Source organism: Erithacus rubecula (assembly GCF_903797595.1).
Source record: "Erithacus rubecula genome assembly, contig: scaffold_247_arrow_ctg1, whole genome shotgun sequence".
NCBI classification, from domain to species: Eukaryota; Metazoa; Chordata; class Aves; order Passeriformes; family Muscicapidae; genus Erithacus; species Erithacus rubecula.
Window position 1 is genome coordinate 2,132 of NW_027636075.1, and position 23,653 is coordinate 25,784.

Consider the following 23,653-nt stretch of genomic DNA (forward strand, 5'->3'; position numbering starts at 1 on the left):
TGTTCTTGCTGACTGGGAGCTCGGGGAGGGGGAGGTCTCATTTTCGGAGCTCCCCGCCCCAATCCGGGGGTTCCTCGTCCTGTTCCAAGGGGGAGCAGTCAGCACCCCCAGTACCCCTCCAATAGCTCCCAGTACCAGGCAAGGGGCTTTATCTTCATCCTGGTTTGGTGTCCAGCTCCAATCCCAGTGCCAGTGTCCACTCCCAGTGTCCAGCCTCAGTCCCAGTGTCCATTGTCCAGTCCCAATCCCCACCCGGTGTCCAGCTGCTGTGCCATGATGCCAAGCACTGTCCCAGGTGGCTTCCACAGGTAATCCCCAAACCCTCCAAAAATCCCACCCAGGGACATTTCCCATTCCTAAAATCCCAGTGTGAGATTTGCAGTCCTATTTCCAAATTCTTGTGTGGGATTTTGGAGTGGAATTTTCCCTTTCCTAGGATTCCCTTTACCCTTTCGCAGGATTTTTTAGGGGGATTTTGTGGCCCAGTTTTCCCTTTCCTTTTGTTTTTTTGGAGATTTTGGGGCAGTATTTTTCCTTTTCTAGGGTTTTTGGGGGGGATTTTGGGGACTCCTGGGGCTTTTAGGGATTTCAAGTGAAATTTTCCATTCTCGTTGGACTTTTGAGATTTTGGTGTGGCAATTTTCCTTTTCATCTTTTTCTGTAAGGATTTTGGGGTGGAATTCTAATTCTTGGGGGATTTTGGTGTCGAATTTTTCCTTTTCCAAGTGTTTTTTTTGGGACTTCAGGAACTCACGAGGTTTTTGGGACTTTTTGGAGCAGATTTGTTCCCTTTCCTGTTGTTTTTTTGGGGGATTTTTTGGGGCAGAGTTTTCCCTTTTTCATTGGTTTCTTTGGGATTTTGAGGTGGATTTTTTTCCTTTTGTTTGGTGATTTTGAGGCCTCTTGCAGTGTTTTCATCCCCTCAGACTGATCAATGTCATTGTGATGTTCCCACTCAAGGCCATCAACATCGAAATGCTGCTGAACCACAAAATCCCCGACTGCTACACCTTCACTGATACTGTGAGTGTCCCTGAGTGTCCCTAAATGTCCCAAAGTGTCCCCAGTGTCCCCTGAGTATCCTTTTTGTATCCTCTCCTGTCCCTTTTGTGTACTTCATGTCTCCTGGTGTCCAATTCATGTCCCCCTTGTGGTTCTCTTGAGTATCCTTCAGTCCCTTATCTGTCCCTCTGTCCCTTGGCTGTTCCCTGGTACCCCTGCATTCCCTGAGGGGCAGCCACTGAGTGCTTGGACAGTGACTGTGATGATGGCAGTGACAGTGACAATGATGGTGGCAGTGAGAGTGCTAATGACAGTGACAGTGATGGTGGCAATGATGGTGACAGTGACATACCAGTGACAGTGCCATCCAGTGTCCCCAGGTCACATTTGACAACTGCTCCCTTAGCAGGCAAGTGCAGATCCACCTGGTCACCCATCTGGGAGTGCCACCATCCCTCCTGCCCAGCAGAGGAGACAGTGGGTTACAGTGGATGACCAGAGACAGGGTGACAGGGGACAAGGTAACAGGGGAACACAGCGACAGAGTAAGAGGTGCCCTGCCACCCCAGTGCTCTGGGCACAGACTGGACTGGAGGCATTTCTGTCGAGCCCCAACCACACTTCCCCACCAAACCCACTCCCCTCTCACATTGGGAACACCCCTGACCCCCCCTTTGTCACCCTAGGGTGCCCCTCAGTTGGAGGGGAACTTGCTGGCACCACAGGACCCCTTCTCTGTACTATCCCCAAGGTGGCACCTGTGCTTTTTGTCACCTCCACCTGCCAATTTGTCACCTACTGTGGGTCATTCCTCAAAGGGACTGTGTGGTCATGGTGGCTCCTGGAGTCCCCCCAGTGTGACAGCTGGGGTTCTCAAGATGCTGCAGTGACAATTTGAGGGTGTGAATGCTTGTTTTGGTCTCCAGGATGGGTCCTGAGGTCCCTCCCGTCACCAAAGTCACCTCTCCAGCTCGTGCCTCAGTTTCCCACTCACTCTGCAGGAATCGCCCAGAGCTAATCTTCTGGAACTGGGTTTATTTTGGGCAGTTTTGGGGTTAGGGCTACTGGGATGGGCTGGTGGGCCAGTGGGCTGGGCCAGGGTGTGTCCAGACTGGTGGTCATCTGGGCTGGGAGCTGCCTAGGCCGGGGGGCTGCAGGCCAAGGGCTGTCCAGACCAGTGTCCAGCTGAGATCTGTGACTCTGGTGTCTGTCCAGACCAGTGTCCATCTAGAGTGGGATCCACGGCTCTGGTGTCCATCTGGACCAGTGTCCAACCTCTCCTGCCCCCATCCATCCCAGGCTCCCTGGCCCTGGCTGCTCTTCACTGCAGAGTGGACAAGACCCACAGTCAGTCCCAAGATGACCCGAAACCCTCCCACCAACCTCACCAGGCCACTCACCTGGAGTCCCGGGGCTACCAGTGTCCCCTGGCGGCTGGGCCAGCTCTGGATCACCTGGAAGAGGAGGTCCACAGCCCCGGGCCGGGGTCTCAAGGGCATCCAGGATGGCAAGAACCGAGTCCATGTAGCATGGGAGGATAATTGGGGACACAGCTGGGGAAACATCTGTGGGGAAGGGGGCTGGGGTGGAGGGGAACAAGGGCAGCTAAGAGGTGTGGAGGGGGTTGGAGAGGAGGGGTGCACCCAGAAATGTCAAGGGGAGGATACCCATAATTGGGGGAAAGGGTGGAAAGGATCCAAACAAGCACAGAAAAGGCCAAAACCAGGGGGCAATGAACCCAAAAGAGGGGGAAAGAACCTAAAATCAGAGGACAAAGGATATTGTGGGGTGTTACAGGGTGTCACAGGGTTTCCCTACCTGTGCCATGGTATGTCCCTGCCTGTGCCAGGGCAAGTGCAGATGCTCAGAGCCAGGAGCAGCCATGAGAACATCCTCAGGGACACAGGAACACCCTGCATGACATAGGGGCAGCTTGAAGGACATGGGGACACTCTGCAGGACATGGGGACACTGCAGGATGACTCCCCTCGGAGAGCCCAGGACCTCAGGGACTTTGGCTGCAGGAACAAACTGGACTTCGAACAGCACATCAATATGATTTTGCAGAAGCCAATTTATTGTTTACAGTTTATCCCAATTACACATTTCTACAACCATCACCCACGTGGGGATGCACTTCACAATTGGTAATTTTAGGATATTGATCCACCCCTTCAACCCCCAAAAAGTCTGTCATTGGTGGTCTTCAAGATCCTTGCTGCCCCCTGCTGTCTTGAATCTTCTAATCTTGGTATTCGATGTTTTCAACATCTTCTCTCCCAATTTAACATAGTTTTTGTTCCAGGGGCCTTGGGCTGTTTCAAACAAGTTATCGAAAAGCTCCTAAAATTTTCTCATGCTGTGCACCTGTTGTGAATACTAGTCTAAACAATGAAATACACAGAAACAGCTAGTGTGTGAAAGAAGCATGTGAACGAACAGCAAAACACAGCAACTAAATGTAGTTTTTGGCTGCTGCACACACAGAAGGCCCAGATTTGTATGGAGATGTAAATTGGGGTCCCAACCCCGTTCAGCCTTACAACATTTGGCCCTGCTGGGGGCTGGGGACACATGGAAGGGGACAGGGAGACATGGCAGGGGATGGGGACATACAGAGGGGAGGCAACACAATGCCACCAAGACACACAGCAGGGGACAATGTCACCACACCGTGGGGACACTGCCACCAGGACACATCTCCCCATCCATGCATTACTTCAACATCTTTATTTTTACTCTAATTTCAGGACTTTCAAAGGGATGAACAGAATCCTTTTTGTTTCAAGGCCAAAACAAAAAGATTTATGTGTCTCTGCTGGCAGAGGATCCACATGCTTGGCTGGGTGGGAAGAATCTTTTCTGGAGGGGTTTCCACCCCACTGTCTCCAAAATCATGGGATTTGCCCCAGTCTGTTCCCATTTGGATGTGGAAGATGTGCATAGGCCAGAGAGGAATAAAATGATGGTTTTTTATTGGAGAAGACCTCCAAGGCCACCCAGTGTTGCTTGATGCCACCACAAGATGCAAGAAATGATATTTTTCTGGGGTCAGAAGTCGACAAATGTGCTCTCCACAATGGATTTGTGATGTTGGTCTGTGGATGTATCCAGGTACCCAAGGGAAGCCAGGAGAATGTGGAGCCCCCCCAGCCAGGTGTCTTCCCAACACAGATCACTGGGGCTCTGCCCACTGGGAGACACTGGGATCATCCAGCACGAATCCTGTAACGGAGAACGGAGCTGGAGCGGCACATGAAGCTCTTCCCACATTCAAGGCACTCACAGGGCTTCACTTAGTGGTACCTCTGTTGGTGCGTGGTCAAGTGTGAGCTCTGTGAGAAGCTCTTCCCACACTCAGAACACTCATAAGGCCTCTCCCTGGTGTGGATGCGCCGGTGGGTGACGAGGTTGGAGTTGTACCTGAAGCCCTTCCCACATTCAGGACAAGAGAAGGGCTTCTCCTCTATGTGAATGTGCTGGTGCTGGAGGAGAGTGGAGCTGGTTGGAAACCTCTTGCTGCATTTATCACACTCGTAGGGCTGTTCAGCCGTGCGGCTCCTTTGGTGGACAATCAGATCAGAGCTGGTCCTGAAGCACTTCCCACACTGGGAGCACTCATAGGGCCTCTCCCCAGTGTGGATACGCAGGTGGGAGACAAGGCAGCAGTTGTGTTTGAAGCCCTTCCCACAGCTGGGGCAGTGGAAGGGCCTCTCCTCTGTGTGAATGCACTGATGCCTGAGGAGATTGGAGCTGGTCTGAAACTTCATCCTGCATTTGTCACACTCGTAGGGCCTCTCCCCAGTGTGGATCATCTGGTGGCGGATCAAGTTTGTATCTCATACTGAAGCCCTTCCCACACGCTCCACACTCGTAGGACTGTTCCCCCACATGGACTCTGCAGTGGCAGATCAGGGAGGATCTCTTGCTGAAGCTCTTCCCACAATTCGAACACTTGTGGGGCTTCTTGTCATCATGATGCTGCTCATGGACCCCAAACTCTGAGCTCTGGCTGCAGCTCTGCGCACTTCTCTGGCCCAGGTTGGATCTTTCCTCCTCAGATACCCAAGATCTGTGTTTGCAGCCCACCCTCGTGAGGGATCTCCGGGGCTTTTCCTGCTCATTGGTTTCCTGTGCTGTGGAGCCACTCCAAATGGCCTCTTCCACGGTGTTCTGGAAACAGCGATTTTTGGAGGAGTTTCTACCCACTGTCTCCAAAGTCATGGGATTTCCCCCAATCTCTTCCCAATTGGGTGTGGAAGATGCACATGGGCCAGAGAGCATTAAAACAATGGATTTATGTTGGAGAAGACCTCCAAGGCAGGTGCCTGTGCAGGCGCTGCTGCAGCAGGGCGGCCGGCAGGTAGGGCGTGAGGAACAGCACCTGGCTCAGGGCCCTCTGTGGGGACAAGAGAGCACCTGGGACACGCCCAGCCCCTCCCAAAACAGCCTGGGAGCCCTTCAGGTACTTCTACCAAGCCTGGTAGCACCTGAAGGGTTCCAGGGATGGGGAAATTCCTCTCCCACCTGCTGCCTTCACACCTGCACAGGTGGAAATTGCTGCCCCAAACCCTCCCTGGGGTCATTCACACCCTCCAGGTGTTGGGGGGTCATAGCTGGAGGCAGCACTGCAGGTGGGGTCTTACCTGAGCCCTCCTCAGCTGCTGCCACAGTGTGGGGATGGGCCCAGGGCTTCTCTGCAGCTTTTTACCTGCACCTGGGCTGGTTTGGGGCTCACCTGGGCTGAGCTGAACTCACCACGTGATGCACACGGAGCCTGTTGAGCACCAGCACAGAGCCAGAGAACAAAGCCCTGAGAGCCAAGAGCTGGGCCAGCTGGGGCTGGGCACCCCCCTGCACCTGGGGACAGCCAGCAGGGCAGGTGACAGCCCTGGCAGGGGACAGCAGCTCCCACTGCCCCCAGGGGTGGGGAGGGGCACAGAGCTGAGGGGGGGTGATGCTGGGGGCACACACCTGGGCACACACCTGGGCAGGGCAGGGGGAATTCAGGGCAGGGCAGGGGGCTCCAGGGGGGACTCAGGCAAGGCTGGAGAGGGGTGGGCAAGGAAAGGAGAATCAGAGGAAGAGCAGGCAAGGCAAAGCAAAGCCGGGGGAAATGGAGTGGGGAGCCAAGGTGGTGAGAAAGGCAGTGCAGGTCATGGAGTCAAAGGAAGGGGGTCGGTAAAATAGCACAAGGGGGGTTGGGAAAGACCAGGCAAGGCACAGGAGGGGCAGGAAAAGTCCCGTGGAGCCGCCCACCCGTCCTGGGATCTGCATTTCCTCCTCAGCTCCGTGCGCCCTCACGAGCCTTCGGTCACACGGAACCAGGATCCGAAGCGAGCGGCACCAGGGACACTCCCAACTAAGGGGACCAGGAGAAAAAGCTCGACAGCACAAGGTGTCGAATTCCCACTGCAGCAGTTCCACAGCTGATGGAGCTGCCGATCAGGAAAAGCCACGACATTCACCAACGTGTGGACCCCAAAGTTTCTTTGCCAAAGAGAGGAACTCTGAGCCCATCTCAATTGGAGGGCACTAAAGCAGGATTGGGGCTGGGGGCAGTGGGCTCGGGGAGACCCCTGGGGAGGGCAGGGGGCTCAGGGGCGGTGGGGGATTCCCCTTACAAACCTCTGACTGTGATTTTGTGATTTCAACAAGGACACATCCCTTTAATCCTTTAATTCGTGCTCTGCCAGCCCCTCCTCTCCCTCACTTTTACCCTCAGGGCTGGGGGGGGTCACAGGTGTCAGAATCGGGTGGGGGCACAAGGAGCAGCCGAAGGGGGGCAGGACGGAGCCTTCAGGGCATCTGGTGCTGGATGGGGCCCAAGCTCGGGGCACTGGGGGTCCCCCCGCATCCCCGGGCTCCATCCGCGGCTCTGGGGGTCCCGGGGGGCGGCAGGACGGGGCGAGCCGTGATCTCCGCCCTGCTCTTGCCCCTTCTTCTTTTCCACGTGTTGCTTTTTCATCTTTTCTGTTCTCCTGCTCTTCCAAAATCCACTCATCTCTCTCTCTCCTGAGCCGCACAAGCTGCGACTCCTGCATGGGCTGGGGGCTTTGAGGAGTGAGGGATGTCGGGGGCTGGGCGCTGCCCCCCGCACACCCCCCCGCTCCAAATGAGCCCGTTTGGCGCCCGTTCGAGGAAATGCCCGTTCGTGGCACTGGCGACCCGCGCGCCCCCCGCCCCAAACGGCGGCGTCCCCCGCGCGCCCGGGGTTCCGCAGTTCTCGCCGCCACCGCCGGGCCAGCGGCTGCTCTCCGCCCGCTCTGCCCCTCTCTTGGCGTCTCTCCTTCTCTCTCTCCTGCCTCAAAAGCCACCAGCCCGCACCCGAGCCAGCCCCGCATCCCCCGCCCGGCGCTGCCCAGAGCCCGGAGCTGCCGGCTCGCCTGGAGACGCGCCGCGCTTGGGGCGCTGCCGGCGCTCGCCGCTGCTGCAGGTTGGTTTTGGGGGCCGGGGGAAGGGAGGAATGGCCAGCAAACAGCATCGAAGCGAAGGAAGTTGGTGGCAGGGATGGGATAGGGATGGACGAGTGTTTTAGAGTCTTTAGGGGCGATGGGCTCTGAGTTCCCGTCCTGAATCCCGGGGCAGGTGCGAGAAACAGCTTTGCTTGGTGGCTGCAGGACTGGATTTGTGTTGTTTAAGCGCTGGGAGGGGATGCTGATTGATTTCTTTCATTCTCTCTGTGGCTAAACCCTCGCTGGGCAGTGCCAGCCCCAGGCAGTGCCAGCCCCGCACGGGGCACGGGGGTTGGAGGGAATGTCCCCGCGGCTCGGGGCTGCTGCAGCCCCCGGGGGCACCGGGAACACCCGGGGCTGGCCCTGCCGGTGCCGGGCACTGAACTGAGCGTGGAAACGCATCAGCACAGGGGCATTAAATGCAGGGGTTTGTATTGAAGAGCTCTGGGAATCAGGGGCACAACCCCAAATCTGACCCCGACATGGATTTGAAATGGAATTGTTTTTATACCCTTTTCATTACATAACTGTATAACAATTATTAAACCCATATTGTTCTATTGTATACATTGATCTTATCCGAGTATGTATTGTAATTTTCATCAGGACCCGCAAATATCCTTTCTCATGATTCTTGCTATGGTTAAACAATAATTCAATTACCAAAAAATATTTATATTTATATTTTATATTATATATATTTTTTATATTTATATGATATTTATTTATACTTATATATATATTATTATATATATTTCGAGATATTTAGTATTTATCATATGATGATTACACAGGTGCAGACAAAGTTCCCTTTCCCAGGCCTACCAGACTCAACTTTTCTTTCCACCCCTGCAATCTATTCTATACAATTCCCACGTTTTAGACCCATTATAACTCTGCACTCTCAGAACCTCAACCCTCTCCGTGCCTCTTCTCCCTGCAGCAGCCGCCCCATCCATCGCCTCCGTTCCCGGGAACAGCAGCCATGGTGTGCTCCAGCCCCGCGCTCGGAGCTCAGGAACAGCCGAGCTGCAGCCAGGACGAGCGCCCCGGTGGCGAGCCAGAGCTGCTGTGGCTCGCCAACGTGACGGGCGCGCACCTGGGCCTGGCCCCGATCTCGCAGGACCCCGAGGATCGCTGCAGCATCTGGGAGAACCTGGTGAGCCTGGTGGATTTTCAGTGCCCAGGCTTCCCGCTGAGCGCCGGGGAGCTCTGCCACTACATCAACATTCCGCGCTCGCCCGCGTCCTCCGGCGCCAGCGCGGTGACCGCCACCCTGGCCCTGTCCCCTCCCCTCCCCAGGGACATGGACTACAAGAACAACGCGCACCTCAAGCCGCCCTACTCCTACGCCACCCTCATCCGCATGGCCATGGAAGCCAGCAAGGAGCCCAAACTCACCCTGGCTGCCATCTGCAAGTGGATCAGTGACAACTTCTGCTATTTCCGCCGCGCCCATCCCACCTGGCAGGTAGGAGGAGCTTTGGAGCCCTGCTGGGCTGCCCGGGGCTCTTTGCACAGCGCCGCGTTCCCGTGGCCGTGCTGATGCCACCGGCAGCACTTCAGCCCCGCGCTTTGCTCTCTTTTCCACCCAGAGCTCCATCCGGCACAACCTGTGCATCAACAAGCGCTTCATCAAGGTGCCCCGGGAGAAGGGCGAGCCGGGCAGAGGCGCCTTTTGGAAGCTTCGCCCCCAGTACACCGAGGGGCTGAGGAGCAGCAGCTGCAAAGGGCGCAGGAGGCTTTCAAAGCAGATCCTGGCGGGGTCGGGCAGACGAGCCCGGCCTGGTACCCGGCCCGGAGCCCATTCCAGAGCTCAGCCCGGAGCCCATCCCGGAGCCCATCCCGGAGCCCATCCCGGAGCTCAGCCCAGTGCCCATCCTGAAGCCCATCCCGGTGCCCATCCCGGAGCTCAGCCCGGTGCCAATCCCGGAGCCCTGCCCGGTGCCCATCCCGGAGCCCATCCCAGTGCCGATCCCGGAGCCCATCCCAGTGCCCATCCCGGGGCCTGTCGCTGCCCCAGCCCCGCCCGCAGCTGCCTCGAGGTGGGTGCGGAGCTGCAGCAGCTGCTGCGCGAGTTCGAGGAGTTGGAAAGCGGCCACAGCTGGAATCCCCCTGCAGCTGCCGAGGCCTCTTGGCTGCCCAGCAGCGCCCAGGAGGAGCCGGGCGAGCTGCCGGAGCTGAAGGACAGCGCTGACTGGGAAGCTCTGCTCGATCTCGGCCCGGAGCAAGGAGAATTCTCCTTTCTCGGCGACCTGCAGCACCTGGACTGGCCACAAGAGCCGCTCCTGCCTGAGCTCAGCCCCGCCAAGCCGGCTTTGGATGAAACCGTGCTGGCCACGGCTTTCCTGGAGGCGGCCTGGCACGGGGAGAGCAGTGAGACCCTCCCCAGCTGCATCCCCGCCGAGCAGGGGGCTGCCAACATCCCGAGCTCCCTGCCCGGCGGGGATGGGATGGATTGGGACTCCCTGACCCTCTTCAATCTCTAGTAGAGATGGAGATTAGATTAGACTAGACTAGATTAGATTAGATTCAATCAGATGGGTTTAGGAGGGGCTTTGGGGGTAGGTGTAGATGGTTTTGCGGATAAGATTTATTTTTGCTTCTTTCTGTTCTGTTTTTGGGGGTTTTTGGGTTTTTTTTTATTTGCTTAGGAAATTATGTTGGAGAACTGCGCAGATATTTGAGCCACTTTGCCTTCTTTTTTTTTTTTTTTTTCATTTATTAACAATTTTTAAGAGATAGATTAAAAAATAAAGTAGAGAAGAACTGCATGGTGAGTGTGTTGTATCTGGTGAATAATTTTTTATCCAGCATCCCAGATCTCCAAAATGTGCCACCACAGAGGGGGATTTGCTGGAATTCCAGGAGAGCCCAACCAGGAATGCTCAGTGGGACTCTGGGATTGAGCCCAGGAAAGGAAGGCATTATTGGAATTATTCACATTATTTACATCATTCACCCCGGGTGCCCAACCCCCACCCCAGCAGAGCCCCCCCGGGCACTGGCAGTAGCCCATCCCCCACTCTGGCACAGACCCCCCCACCCACACCCCAGAAAACCCCCAGAGACCCCAGGATGGAACAGCCCCCACCCACAGACACCCCCAGAAAACCCACAGGGCTGAGGGGTGACACAGAGGTGACACCGGGCCCAGGGGTGACACACACTGAGGGTCACAATCCTCATTTTCCCCAATTTTTCACCCCAGGGATCCCCTGCTCCCCCTCCCCTGCGGGGTGTGACTCCAGACTGACTCCAGGTGGATCTCCAGCAGTTTTTGGGGTGCTTCCCCAAGAACTACCAGAATTTATTCTACTTTTACCCACATTTCAACATTACTGTGCTATCTTTGCATTCTAATACAATTTTTATTGAATTTCATCCACATTAACACCAGATTCTGGTTGATCCTGGTGCTTGAGCCCTCCTGCCCCCCAAAATCCAAATGTCCCCATAAATTCCTCCAAGCTCACTCTGGATTTTTCATTTTTATTTTCCCAAATTTTGTGAATCCAAAGCTTCTCCTCAATACAATTTTTTCCCTCTTTTTCCTGAACAATGCTGCATTTAAGGGGAATATGTAAGTGGAAAACAGAATCAAATGGTTAAATTGGATGTGAGTTGTGACTGAATTCCTCAAGGGGGGGGCTGTGAACCCCACAAAAGGTGAGGAAGGGGGTGGCTCCTCCTTTATACCCCAAACAAGATTCAAAAGCGAAATTACCAGGTGTCCCCACACCCTGTGTCCCCCCAAAGCCACTGGAGCCACCAATTCCTTTGGGATTTAACAAACCACCCAAATTTGGGATGAATTCACTTTGCCACATGGCCTTGGATTCTCTGCTTGCTGGCCAGGGAGGAGCCTGTGCTGTTCTTGCGGAAGAATGTGGCAGGAATATCTATCAGTGCTGTGTTTGAAGTCCAGTCAGGCATCACCTCAATAGAAAGAGCAGCAGAGGAGTGGCAGAAAGAAGAAAATTCTTCATGGTGGGATTGGCTTCCAAATTGGAGGCTGCTGTGAAATGAGTTTGTTGCAGTCACTGTAATCATTGCAGTGTGAGCACTTGGTGTGTTATGGTTCCATGTTAGAGCTGTTGTGACACTTTGTGCTGGGAAACGGAGTATTGAGACACAGTCTCAAGAAAAATGGGGGAATTGATGAAGAGCATACAGAATAGCAACCAATCTGGCATGTTTTAAAAGGAATGCGAATTTAAAGGAATGCTAACAGCTCTGAGGAATGAACTTGAACAGCACTTAACTGAAGAACAAGTACAAGAACATATGCCTTTATGCCTAATACCTAAATGTAAGGTTCTATTATGGTAATAATTGCTATGAAGTTTGTAGTTCATCTCTAGGTCAAAGCACTGAGTGAAGTACTGAGGCCTGAACACCAGGTCCTGAGAGAGGTAGCCCTGAGCCAAAGCTGACCTCTAGATGAACCTTCCAACCAAATGTTATATTTGTATCAGCTCATTACTGAAGCTTTGTTAGCAATATGATCTCTGTATATGTGCATTGGTGAAACATGGATTTATCTTCCTGTGTTTAGAAACCAGAGAAGGCCACATCTGGCGTGTATGGTCAAAGTCACCTCCCTTGGCTCCTTCGTGAGGCCTGGCCAGGCTTTGGGAGAAACCAAATTGAGAATGAAGCCAGGTGTTATAGATAATAAAGAGATTCAGCCGAATTGAGTATAATCAAAAATAATGTTATAATAATTAATAATAATATTATAATAAATAATAATTTATTTTGTGACCAGGATACACTCCCTGACAGCCACAATCGTGAGGGACAATGCCGAGCCCGGGGTCAGCGCTGGGTGAACACCCTCTGATCCCCCAGTGTTCACAAATCCACCTTAGTCAGTTCATTTTTCATACAGTCTTTCCTAGCCTGGAGCAGAGGTCTTTGTCTCTTTTCCTTGTTCAGCATATTCACGTGGTTTTCTTTCACTGCACTGAGCTGGACAAAACCATATTCTGGGAGACGATGAATTCTGATGAAGGCTGGTTCTGGTTTATGGGAAGATGGTATTGAGATCTATCTTGCAGGTCTTGGTTTATGGGAAGCTGACATTCAGATGTTTTTTTCCTGATGGCTCTGGTTATTTTAATCATGGGTGCTTGCTGGGCTCTCATTGTCTGGGTCTTCCCTGGACAGTTCCTGAAAGAGCCATCTCTGCTGTGGCCACGGCTATTTACTTGCTAATCTGGGTTGTCCTGCTTTTGTTGGATGTTACAATGCTGTGATGAAGCAATTTGTGTCCTTTTCGTCCATGGCCCTCTTTTTTGTTTCTGAGTTTTTATTATTTTATTCATACAACACTGCTTATTCTACATTATTTTACAACTTTACACCAATTACATTATATCATATGTCACACAGGTGTTCCCTCACTAGAAGTAATGTCAGCTTGTTTGTTTATCAGTGTAGAAGCTGAGCCCTCTCCCAGCGAGGTTGGAGCCTCGTGGCCTGCAAAGGTGGGTGCACCTACAGGGACTCCCAGTGTCTGGGGTGGCTCTGCAGCCCTTGGCTGTGACAGCTTCCCCAGCTGATGTGTGCACCTGGGGGATGGCAAAGCCTGAGGGTAACTGGTGCTGTCTCTTAATCACTGCAGACAATCTTTGGTAGTGAGGATTGGGTGCATTGCTGAGTTTCTCCTTTTGTAATTCTTTGCACTTTTGCATTATATAAATTACTCTGTTCCTTGAGTCGGTGTCTGTGTGTTCGGTGCTGAACTTGTGTACTAGCAAAACAGGGCCTCATCCTAGGAAAACAAAAAAATATCACTCTAAAATTCCCCCTTCCTCCTTGTTCCCCCCACTTTTTACACTGATCATGATGTCCTTTGGTCTGGAATATCCCCAGGGTCAGTTGGGGTCACCTGTCCTGGCTGTGTCCCCTCCCAACCTCTGCTGCACCACCAGCCCTTCCCCAGCATGGCTGCATGAGGGGCAGGAAAGGCCTTGGCTCTGTGCGAGCTCAGCAAGAGCAAAACCATCTCTGTGTGCTAAGCCCTGTGCTCAGAAGCAGCCCAAACACAGCCCCAGAAGGAAATTCCCTCTGCCCCAGCCCAAACCATTGTTCTTAGCCATCCACCATGGCCTCGGCTCCACGGGTTCCTTTCCATGCCCCCAGCCCTGGCCATGGCCTTTGGGATGGTTGCCATGGCAGCCGACTCTGGCACAGGCTCAGTGCCTGTGTCCATGGAGCCCTGCCCGGCCACGGGCCCTGAGTGCGAGTGACCGTGACAGTCCCCCACCACGGCAGGAAAAAGGTTGATAGCCACGGATCCGACCTCAGCAAAGTGTCTCCTGCAGGTTGTGGTGGCACTGGACAGTAGCAACGGGGCTTTTAGCTGGCTGCCATGGCAATCCTGGTTCCGGTGTAGCCCAGTGGTGGCTGCCATGGCCCTCAGCCCAGCAGTGTCTCAGTGCCAGTGCCGGTGCCATCAAGCCCTACCAGGGGTTTCCATGGCCATTGCCGGGACAGGAGACCCAGGTGTGGTGTTGCAGTGCCTGCCATGGAAACAGTGCCCAGCCCTGACCCTTTCTGTCTGGCTGACCCGGCCTTTGCTCCTGGCACTGGGGTTTGCTGCTGGTCCCGCGGTGCCTGAGCAGCCAGCGTGGCACAGGGCAGGTGCCATGGCACAGCCTTGGCAAGGGATCACCTCTGGCTCTGGGCCAGGTTATTGGAAAGCACCGGATAGCTTATTTTGGTTATGTGGAAAAAGAGCATATCCTGACCTCCTCTCCCAGTGGAAAGGGAATTATGGTACGGTACTCTGGGAATCATGCAGCTAGAATTTTTTCTTTTGCCAGGACCAAATGGAGATGAATTGGGAATACCAGTTTATGAGGATCTAAAAAGAAAGAAAAGGGATTTGATTGGAGGATTTTAAAAATGGGGAGATGCAGAATGACCCTCTGAACCTATATTGAAAAATACGACCCAGCTGCCTGGGCACAAGATGGGAGTTGGGGATATTGAACCCCAGTTTACATGCTAAATCACATTATAAGACTCCAAGTGGTTTTAGAGATGACAACAAACAAAACTGATTGAGCAATGAAATTAGTAGCAAGTCAACAATGCCTAACAAGGGTTGCAGTATATCAGAATAGGCTGGCTTTAGACTATTTGTTAGCTGAAGAAGGAGGGGTCTGTGGGAAATTTAATACATCAGATTGTTCTTTAAAACTAGATGACAATGGGGATCCCATCCTACATACGATGTCAGAAAAATAACTCATGTACCGGTACAAAAATGTGAATCAATGCTAAAAACTAGCGGGTGGGATAACATATTGGGAATAGAGTGGTGGAATAAGCTAGGCTTCTTCCTTTGATCTGCTACAGCTGGTCTGATATTTCTTCCTTGTTTGATTACCTGTTTTGACTGAACACCAGTGTAGTCCAAGGCATGCAAGTGGTAACAAGGCCTATAAATCCAAAATTGACTATATCTGGAATGGCACAAAAGATAATGGTACTAAAGAAACAAAATAATATAGAAGACCTCTTAAAAGAAGGAAAAAATATTGAAGAAAAAAGTAGTGAATAATGGAGGCTAGAAAACAAGGATTATTGCTCAAGCCAAATGATTTATAAAAAGAAAGAGGGAGAATATTGTTATAAGTACATACTATATTATTGGCTTTTATAAATATTAAAATTAATTCTATATGTATAATGTTGGAAAATTTTGCGGTATGAATATAGTTCCTTTTAGTTCTGCTATTAACAAAACTTAGAAACAGTAGTGTGATCAATATATTTTCTCTTGGACTATAGCATAGTGATATAAAAAGCTTTTGTTATGTAACTAACTCAAAGTATGTTAAAAGATAATCCGGAAATTCTTAAAGTTCTTGGATTATCCTACCCTGATGAAGATAGCAGTGACACAAAGACCCCCAGGGAAGAAATGTATTGATCATCCACAACAAGACAAAACCACAAAGAGAAATAAAGGATGTTGATTTACAGGATGGAAGGAATGGGCAGGCTGGGGGAGCTCAAAAGGAATGTTTTTGAATAATGCATGAGAGTCTATGAATATGCAACATGTTGATGCATTGAAAGAAGTGTTTTCTGAATTAGTGTGTACTCTTGGCTGAATGCCCAGAACCCAGCCTTATTAACCCTTTGCTTTATTGTCTTTGTCTCCTACTGTTTTGGGGGGCTTTTTTTGTTTGTTTGTTTTAAATTAAGCCTTTTAAAATTTACCAGGAAAGTGAACCTCATTTTTCACAGTTATGCCTTGGGGAAGGGGAACCTCCTTGGTGACACCTTGGACTTTGTACACACTTGAGGAAGGTGTCTGTTTTCACTGGGGAAACTGGAGTTTAGATTGCTAAAATAAAAGAAGAAAGACCCCTCTTTGATTGTGTGCAGCCAGTTCTCCAAGAACTCAAGGCACAGCTTCTCTGACCTGACCAGACCTCCTTAGGAGAGACCGTGGATCAGTATCAGTCACTGCAATCACCTCTGCTCTAAAGAGAGAAAGATATCCATTAAAATAGCAATGTGGATTTATTAGAAGCCCTTTGAAATATTTCTCCATAACTAACAAAAAAGAACTTCCTAATGAACTGCACCAGAACAGAGTGAAATCAAGGCAGACCTATGTTGGTCAGGACTTGCTTGATCCCAGTGAGCCCCGTGGTGCATTTGGTGCTGAGCCCTGGAACCTCAGGGCCGGAGAGGAGATTGCACAAACCTTTCCAGGAGTCAAAATCAGAGGAAAACCCAAAGTGTCTCTAAGCATTAATGGGAACCACTGAGGTTCATCCCCAGCACAGGCTCCTCATGGACTCCTTGGAGGAGAGAATTGAAGGCCAGGATTACACAAAAACCTCTCAGACACTCAGTGTGGAAAGGAAATTCCAAAGTACCTTAAAAAAGGTATTTTCCTCTTCAGAGCATTTAATGTAACACATTACATGCCAAGCGTGCCTTCTAAAGCCTTTAATAGTGCTATGAAGGTGGGGGTGGGGCAGGGGGAGAGGGACAACAGGGTTTTCTAGTTTTTCCTTGTAATCATTTTCACACTGAAAATGGAGTCATCTTCACATACTGAGTTCATGGTCTACCTCTTTACTCACAGATTGTGTAAATTAGGAATCATGCTCTGTGCGTACTTAAATAAAGTGAATGTTCTTGCAGAGATGTATTTGTCAAAAATCTTCCCTCTCTTACCTCTCCTTCAGCTGCAGGGGCAGTGTCTGTGTGCAGAGGTCAAGAGAAAAAGTCCCAGCACAGCAGCACTGCCAGAGAGCAGCAGCACTTGGGTCTTTTGAGGGCTATACTTTCTCCATCTCCACCCCTGAGGAGATGACAAGGACAATTTTATTGTCCTTGTCCAAGACCTGAGTGCTCTGGCAGCTCAGTCCCTGTATTGCAGTGTATCTGTGGTGTGACCACAGGCAGGGACAGGCCATGGGCATGACTGGGACACAGCCAGGCTGCAGCACAGCAGTTCCACCAGCAAAGGGGATTTGCTCAGTGCAGTGCCCAAAGGCTGAAGTCTTTTTACTAAGCTAGTCTCCAGGAGAAGCCCAAGGAATGGGTTTTGCAGAGTCTCACTGTTTTGCTTGTTTGTCCCTGGAGTCAGTGCCATGAGATCAGGGTTCCACTGTGGTACTTCAGGGACTGAAGGCAGGGTCAGATGTTTGTGTTTTGTGTTAGTGCTCAGTGGCCATGGAAGTGACAAATGCCCTCCAAGTCACCTGCCTGGGACTCTGAAACTGTGATGGCTCTGGTGGCAGGTGAGCGCTTTCCTGTAGGAAATCAGAGCCTGCCAGGAGAGCACAGAGGATCTGCAGGGACAGCCCATCCCATCAGGTCAGCAGCAAATGGAGCCCTGAAGCCAAATCCTGTCCAGTGTGGGGTCACCCAGAGACCAAGGACTGAATGTCTGCTGTGACCCAGGAGAGCTCTGCAGCCCCAGGGACACAGCAGGCACAGGGAGAGGAGTCTGGGCACTGACTGCTTTGAGCTTCAGGGACCTTCCCCAGGAGAATCCAGGGCAGCCCCAAGGGCATCTGGCAGCCCTGGAACAAGGCAGGCTCCTCTGAGCCCCTCCACAGCCCCAGCAGAGCCTGTGTGGGAGGGGGTCAGTGCAGGGAGCACCATCAGCTGCCTCTGTGTCCCAGGCTGAGCAGCAGAGCCCAGCAGAGGCAGCCCAGGGCCCCGGGCAGCACAGCCCCCGTGCTCTGCAGAGCAGCAGCCCCAGCTCGGGCTCTGGGAGCAGGGCAGGGGCTGCAGCAGTGGCTGCTCAGGCCAGCACAGACGTGTTCCCTGGCACAGGCTCTGTGGGCAGCTGGAATGTGCCAGAAGCAGAGCAGGAGCCCCTGGGGTGCAGAGAAGCCCTGGAAAGAGGCTGCCCTGTCCCTGGGGCAGCAGCAGCTGCCTGAGGAACCTTGGGGCCAACTCTGATGCTGTGCTGGGCAGCGGGGCTGGCCCGGGGGCTGCAGGAAATTCCCAAGCTGAGGATCTGCTGAGCATTCCAGACACAGAGTGGCTGTCCCTGACCTGCAGTGCCTCCAGTTGTTGCTGCAGGAGGTAACCATGACTATGTCACCTGCACTGTTGGGCTGGGGCAGGGACAGGGAGAGGAAAAGAAGGAACCCTAGGTAATGTAAGTCACCTGCAGTGTCAGAATGGTCCCCATGGTTCCATGGAGCCCCACAGTCCCACAATGGTCTCCTCGTCACACCAGGCCCCACAGTGTCACAAGGCATCTTTGGTTCTATGGGGCCCACAATATCTGCTTTGCCAATGGGCAAGGTCAGCACCGAAGACACGGATACCAACTTAAGGAACAGAGTAATTTATATATTGCAAAAGTGCAAAGAATTACAAAAAAAAAAAGCTGGCTGGGCACAAGTGGGGCAGCACAGCAAACAGGGAGCCTGCGAGTCTCTTCCAGAGACTGCTCTGCCTGAACAGCTCAGCCAGCGGGAAGGAGCTGCTCCACACGGGAACCAGGAACAGAAGACACTCCTATTTTATGGCATGTTTTCTGTTTTAAACTAAAGAAAAAGAAAAAAGAAAAGAAAAAACCTCTATAAAATGTGAAAGATAAAACCCCGCCCAAGTTTGCAGTGAAAAATCTTCCGTAACTTTTAATTCAATTTAATAATTGATCTTTCACAGCAGAAAACTCAGTTATTTACTTTGTAAATGAGTTGATGGCATTGATACATTTTACTGGCCTCAGTAACCTTTTCTAAAAAGATTTTGAGGTTTATTTCCAATATAGTTATTTTAAATTGTGGTAGAATTGGAGTGAAACAAGAAGAAATTGCTTTGTGCCCTGCCAGCTCCTGGCAAGACTGGCAATTTAAACTCTATCACTGCCCAAATCCTTTAGGAGATGCTCTTCCTTCTCACCCCGTGAAAGAGCTGCACATTCCCTTTGAAACTGTCAGGGGCTTCTTAAAGACGGAAAGTCCCACTTACAGCTTTTTGCTTGGTTTGGGAGTGCAGAACGGAAATTCTCCTTCCATCAGCTCCAGGCTGCACTGCCTTAGGAACACGGCCCCTCGCCAGGTTTTGCCCACTCGTGACACTTCTAGAGGAAGAAGAAAGTGCAACTGCACAATTCCAGCCAAAAAGGAATGAAGAGTGGGACATCCTGTGGAAATCCAGAGGTTCAGCTGGCACCGTGGAGAGTGTGGGTTCTTGCCCATTGGGTGTGTGTCCCTAACAGCAAACCCTTGGCCTGCAGGAGCGTCTCACTCACCTGCAAAGCAGAAAGCTCAGGCGGTGCGCTCGGAACGGGCTCGTCTGGTGCAAAGCTGTCAGAGCCCTGTGAGGGCAGAGCCCTGTGCCCAGGGCTGAGCCCAGCAGAGCCCTGGCACAGCCCAGAGCTGCCTCAGCATCCGCAGAGCCCGGCTGCAAGGAGAGAAACCAGAACCCGCCCGTCAGCCGAAGGCTCCTGTCCCCCTTGTCCCAAGCCCGCAGTGCCCAGGCCGTGCTGGCCGTGCCCAGAGCTGGGCACAAACCTCCCAGTCACTGCTGCCCCTGGGAGCAGAGCAGGAGGGCAGCACGTGTGCCCAGCCTGCAGCCACCATGGCACATCCAGCCCCTCAGCAGCTGCCCACAGCCAAGAACCAGCTTGGCAGCCACTCAAGAGTTCCTTGCATCCACCCCAGCAAAGGGGGGAACCTTTGGTACCCAGCCAGGCCGTGCCATGCCCAGATCTGGGACCATCCCCCTGCCTGGGGACTCACCTGCAAATTGGGCTTGGATTGTCTTTGAAGAAGATGCCAGAATCGAAGTCGATCATCTCCAGCTGCCAGTGGCCAGGGCCAGGCAGAGGTTGTCATCCTTGAGGTTGTCCTTGCAGCCGCCCCACCTGGTACAGCTTCTCCAGGGGCTGCTTCTCCTTCCCTGGGGGCCAGACCAGGCTGTCTGTGCTCTGCCCAGGGACTCAGCCATCACTGAACCAGGACAGGTAAAACCAGGTCGAATGGTGGCTGCCAGTGCTTGCAAGACCAGCTCAGCTCCAGAACAGATGCTCCCATCTGATGACCCCTGCTCCATGGTACAAAAAATCTGGGTTTCTTTGCTTCTTGTGACCAAGAGATGTGTGTAGCTGTTTGATCAAAGGCTCCTGGATTAAATGGTGCCTGTGAATCTCTCCCATCTTCTAGGGCAGATGAACATCCTGCAGCCAAGGGTCATGGAACAGATCTTCCACAGATGGCCTGTCCAAGGACCGCATGGATAAACACCAGCTGATAACATCTCGGCACTCTGGGGAGAGAAACCAGCAACCACCAGTCAGCTGGAGAAGGACCCTGTTTGCTTTGCCCCACTGTTCCCATACCCAGGCGCTGCTGGATGTGCTCAGAACTGGGCCTAAACTTTCCAGACAGCTCCCTGTTTTGGAGGAGAGCAGGACATGAGCCACCTCCTCAGCAGGTGCCAGAGCAGGATGCTCACGAGCCCACTGCTGTCTCCCAGCACTGGTATTCCCCGTGCCCAGAGATGAGGATCCACCTTGAGAGAGCCCTTGTGGGAACTTGAGCTGGCCCCGGATGATGCCCCGGCCCCTCCTGAACGGGTGCTTCCCGCAGACCATCTGGTACAGCACGATGCCCAGGGACCAGATGGTTGCTGCCTCGCCATGATAGCATTTAAGCTGGGTCCATTCCGGGGGGCTGTAGGATGGTGTTCCTATGGAATACAGATGGAGCTCATCAGGGGAATGCTGCTGCTCCCAGAGCCTGGCCCCAGCATTCCTGGGCATGGGGGGGCTGCAGCAGTGGCACAGGGGGTGACCTGCTGCCTCCTTGCGAGCACCTGGCTCTTGTGTACAAATCTGGGGTTGGAAAAGAAGCCACTGGTATTGGGAGAGGGCAGTAGAAGCCCTGGGAAGGCCCAGCTAGGACACACAGAAGAAAAACCCACCCAGTGGTGGGAAAAACCCACTCTCCTCCCTGCTTGCATTGCCCCCAGAAAACACTAATAAGCTAAGGCAAACAAGGGCAGCAAAGCAGTCCAAGCCCTTCCTCGCCTGCACACCAAACTGAGCAGCGCCCAGGTCTGACCCCCCTCTCTGCCACCCCCATGGGGTTTGTGTCAGGCTGGCTGCCCCAGCTCCAGCCACGGCTGAGTGGCTGGTGAATGAGGTTGGCAGAGCTGGCAGCTGGCCCCCCTCTGACCCCCACCCAAGAGCAACTTGGCTGCAGAAGCAATGCCATGGCCTGCAGCAAAGGGGGAAATCCCTGGTGCCACAGCCAGGCTGGGCCATGAGATGCCCAGGAGCATCCCCCAGGCTCGGCTCACCTGCAAACTGCGTGTAGACTGTGTCCTGGAGGAAGGTGCCACAGCCGAAGTCAATCAGTTTGAGCTGCCCACTGTCCAGGTCGATGATGATGTTGGCCGGTTTGATGTCCCTGTGCAGGACCCCGCAGCTGCTGCAGTGACGCACGGCCTCCAGCACCTGGCGAAACAGCCCCCGCGCCTCCTCCTCCGGCAGGAATCTCCGAGCCGCGATGAAATCACGGAGGTCCTGACATCGCTCTGGACGCTCCATCACCAGCAAGAAGCAGCTGGACAGCTCAAACCACTCCAGCAGCTGAATGACTCCAGGGAATCCAGTGGACACCTTGTCCAGCAGCACAATCTCCAGGGGCGCACGGGCGCCGTCGGGCTGCGCGAGGAGCACGATGCCATCAGCGGGGCTGAGGCCGTGCCAGGGCTCTGGGGCTCCTCAGCCAGCCCGGGATGCTCTGCACCCCCCGCTCACCCCACGCCCGCTCTCCCTGCAGGGCTCCCGGCGGCTCTCACCCTGCCGGGCCCCGGCTCCTCGCCGCCCGGCACGCCCCGGCTTCTGCCGCTGGCCTCACTCACTCACCAGATCGCCCCAGTGCTGAATGCGATTCCGGGGCACGCGCTTGATGGCAACCTGTGAGCCAAGGGGAAGCAGCGGGCTGAGCTCACTGCCCAGCACGCCGCGCTCCAGCCTCCCCTTCCTCGTCTTCTTCTTCCTCCTCCCTCCTCCTCCCTCCCTCTCCGCCCCTGCCACTCACCGGGGCGCCGTCCGCAAGCCGGGTGCCCGAGAAGACGCTGCCAAAGCCGCCTCTGCCCAGCAGCGAACCCATCCGGTACCGCTCCTGCAACGCCTCCAGCACCTTCCCTGCGGGCGACACGCGGCTGTCAGCGCTCGGCCTGGGGCCAGACACGGCCCCCAAGCGCCCCCCGAGCGTCCTGGGCCGGGCATCCCCACCCGCCCCGGGCCCCGGCAGAGCTCGGGCTGAAGGAGCCGCAGCGGGGGCGGCGGGAGCGGCCGCGCCGTGTGTGCCCTCCACGGGCCCCGGGAGGAGCCGGGGCCGGGGCTGGGACTGGGGCTGGGACAAGCGGAGCCAAAGAGAAGTGATGCCTCCCCAGCCCCAGGCACTGATGCCCAGCCAACAGCGCCACAGCCAGGACAGCGAGAGCCGGGCGGAGGCGAGACCGCGGGGGGATGGGCGGAGCCGGGGCCGGGGCCGGCGACGGGGCAGGGGCAGCCCCGCCCGGGGCCGGGGGCGGGCTCGGAACATGGCCCGGAACGGGAAGAGGGGAGAAGGTAAGAGAGGGAGAGGGTCGGGGAAAGCAACTCCGAGGAAGAGAAGGAACAAGAGATCCAGAGGATCTGTAGACTCGCTGATGCCACTGGCGCCGCCGCTGCTGCTGCTGCCGCTGCTGCCGCCGCTGCCGCTGCTGCCGCTGTTGCTGTTGCAACTGAACCCCCGGGGCCGTTTCTCCGCGTGTTCGCTTGTCCGCGTGTCCGTTCCACGCTCGCCCCACTCGCCCCATGGCTGAGCCCCGCGCGCCCCGGGAGCAGCCACTGAAACTGTCCCAGCATGAGCCGGGGCCGCGCCGGGGGCTCCCCGCAGAGCCGGGGCCGGGCCGGCGGCCGGGGCTCCGGCCAGAGGCCACGGCACCACACCGGGAGCCTGAGGCCGAAGGAGAGATTAGTTAACTTGATCCACTGTGAATTGAGAAAGCAAAATGACTTTTCATTGGTTTCCCGAGCTGTCCATCACTCAATCAGCTCTCTGATTGGTCCCCGCAGCTCACAGGGGAGGCCCCCAGACGCGGGACAGCCCCTCCCACTCCCCGGCCTCACGTTGCTTCCCTCAGGTGAAATCCACCCCTCCCCCAGCACGCGAAACCGACACAAAGACAAAAACAATAAAGAAAAAGTTTCTTATCTCCGGGTACTTGAAGTTCAGCCCAGAGCACACACTAACTCAGAAAAGACTTCCCTAAATGCATCAACATGTTGAGTATTCATTGACGATTCCCGATGCTCTCTCCCGGGGGTCCCTGCGGGGGTTCCACCCGGGGGGGGCTCGGACGGGGCTTGGCCCAGACCCCCCCGGGACCCTCCCCAAAAAAACCGCCTAGGATGCCCCCCAAAAAACCGACTGGGACCAGGTCAGTGACTGGGGGAGGGTGCCGGCTCTTTCTGGGGGGTCCCAGTGTTTCAGGGGGGTCTCTATTTTTTGGGGGGGGGGGTCCTGGTGTTTGGGGGGGTCTCGGTATTTTTTTTTTGGGGGGGGTCCCGATATTTGGGGGTGTCCTGATTTTGGGGATTCTCAGTATTGGAGCGGGGGAGTCCCAGGATTGGGGATCCCGATATTTGGGGGGGGTCCCGCTATTTTTGGGGGAGGAGTCCCGGTATT

The 23,653-nt window shown here is 54.1% G+C and overlaps 2 protein-coding genes across 2 annotated transcripts; one reads left to right on the top strand and one right to left on the bottom strand.

Annotated features, from left to right (window-relative positions):
* Nucleotides 1-276: 276 nt before the first annotated feature.
* On the top strand, nt 277-9,946 carry LOC306815839 (forkhead box protein J1-like; the record flags this gene model as incomplete). The annotated part of the gene is made up of 6 exons (XM_079332365.1): nt 277-308; nt 927-1,023; nt 7,316-7,438; nt 8,401-8,928; nt 9,053-9,222; nt 9,493-9,946. The coding sequence occupies 6 exons, from the start codon at nt 277-279 to the stop codon at nt 9,944-9,946; spliced, it is 1,404 nt and encodes a 467-aa protein (XP_079188491.1).
* A 9,854-nt stretch (nt 9,947-19,800) lies between these two features.
* LOC306815837 (serine/threonine-protein kinase pim-1-like) lies at nt 19,801-22,533 on the bottom strand (the record flags this gene model as incomplete). Its single annotated transcript, XM_079332363.1, has 5 exons — nt 22,016-22,533; nt 21,841-21,891; nt 21,270-21,636; nt 20,481-20,657; nt 19,801-19,868 (listed from the first exon to the last, which is right to left on the bottom strand). Exons 1-5 carry the CDS (start codon nt 22,523-22,525, stop codon nt 19,801-19,803), a joined length of 1,173 nt encoding a protein of 390 aa, XP_079188489.1. The 5' UTR covers nt 22,526-22,533.
* Nucleotides 22,534-23,653: the final 1,120 nt, after the last annotated feature.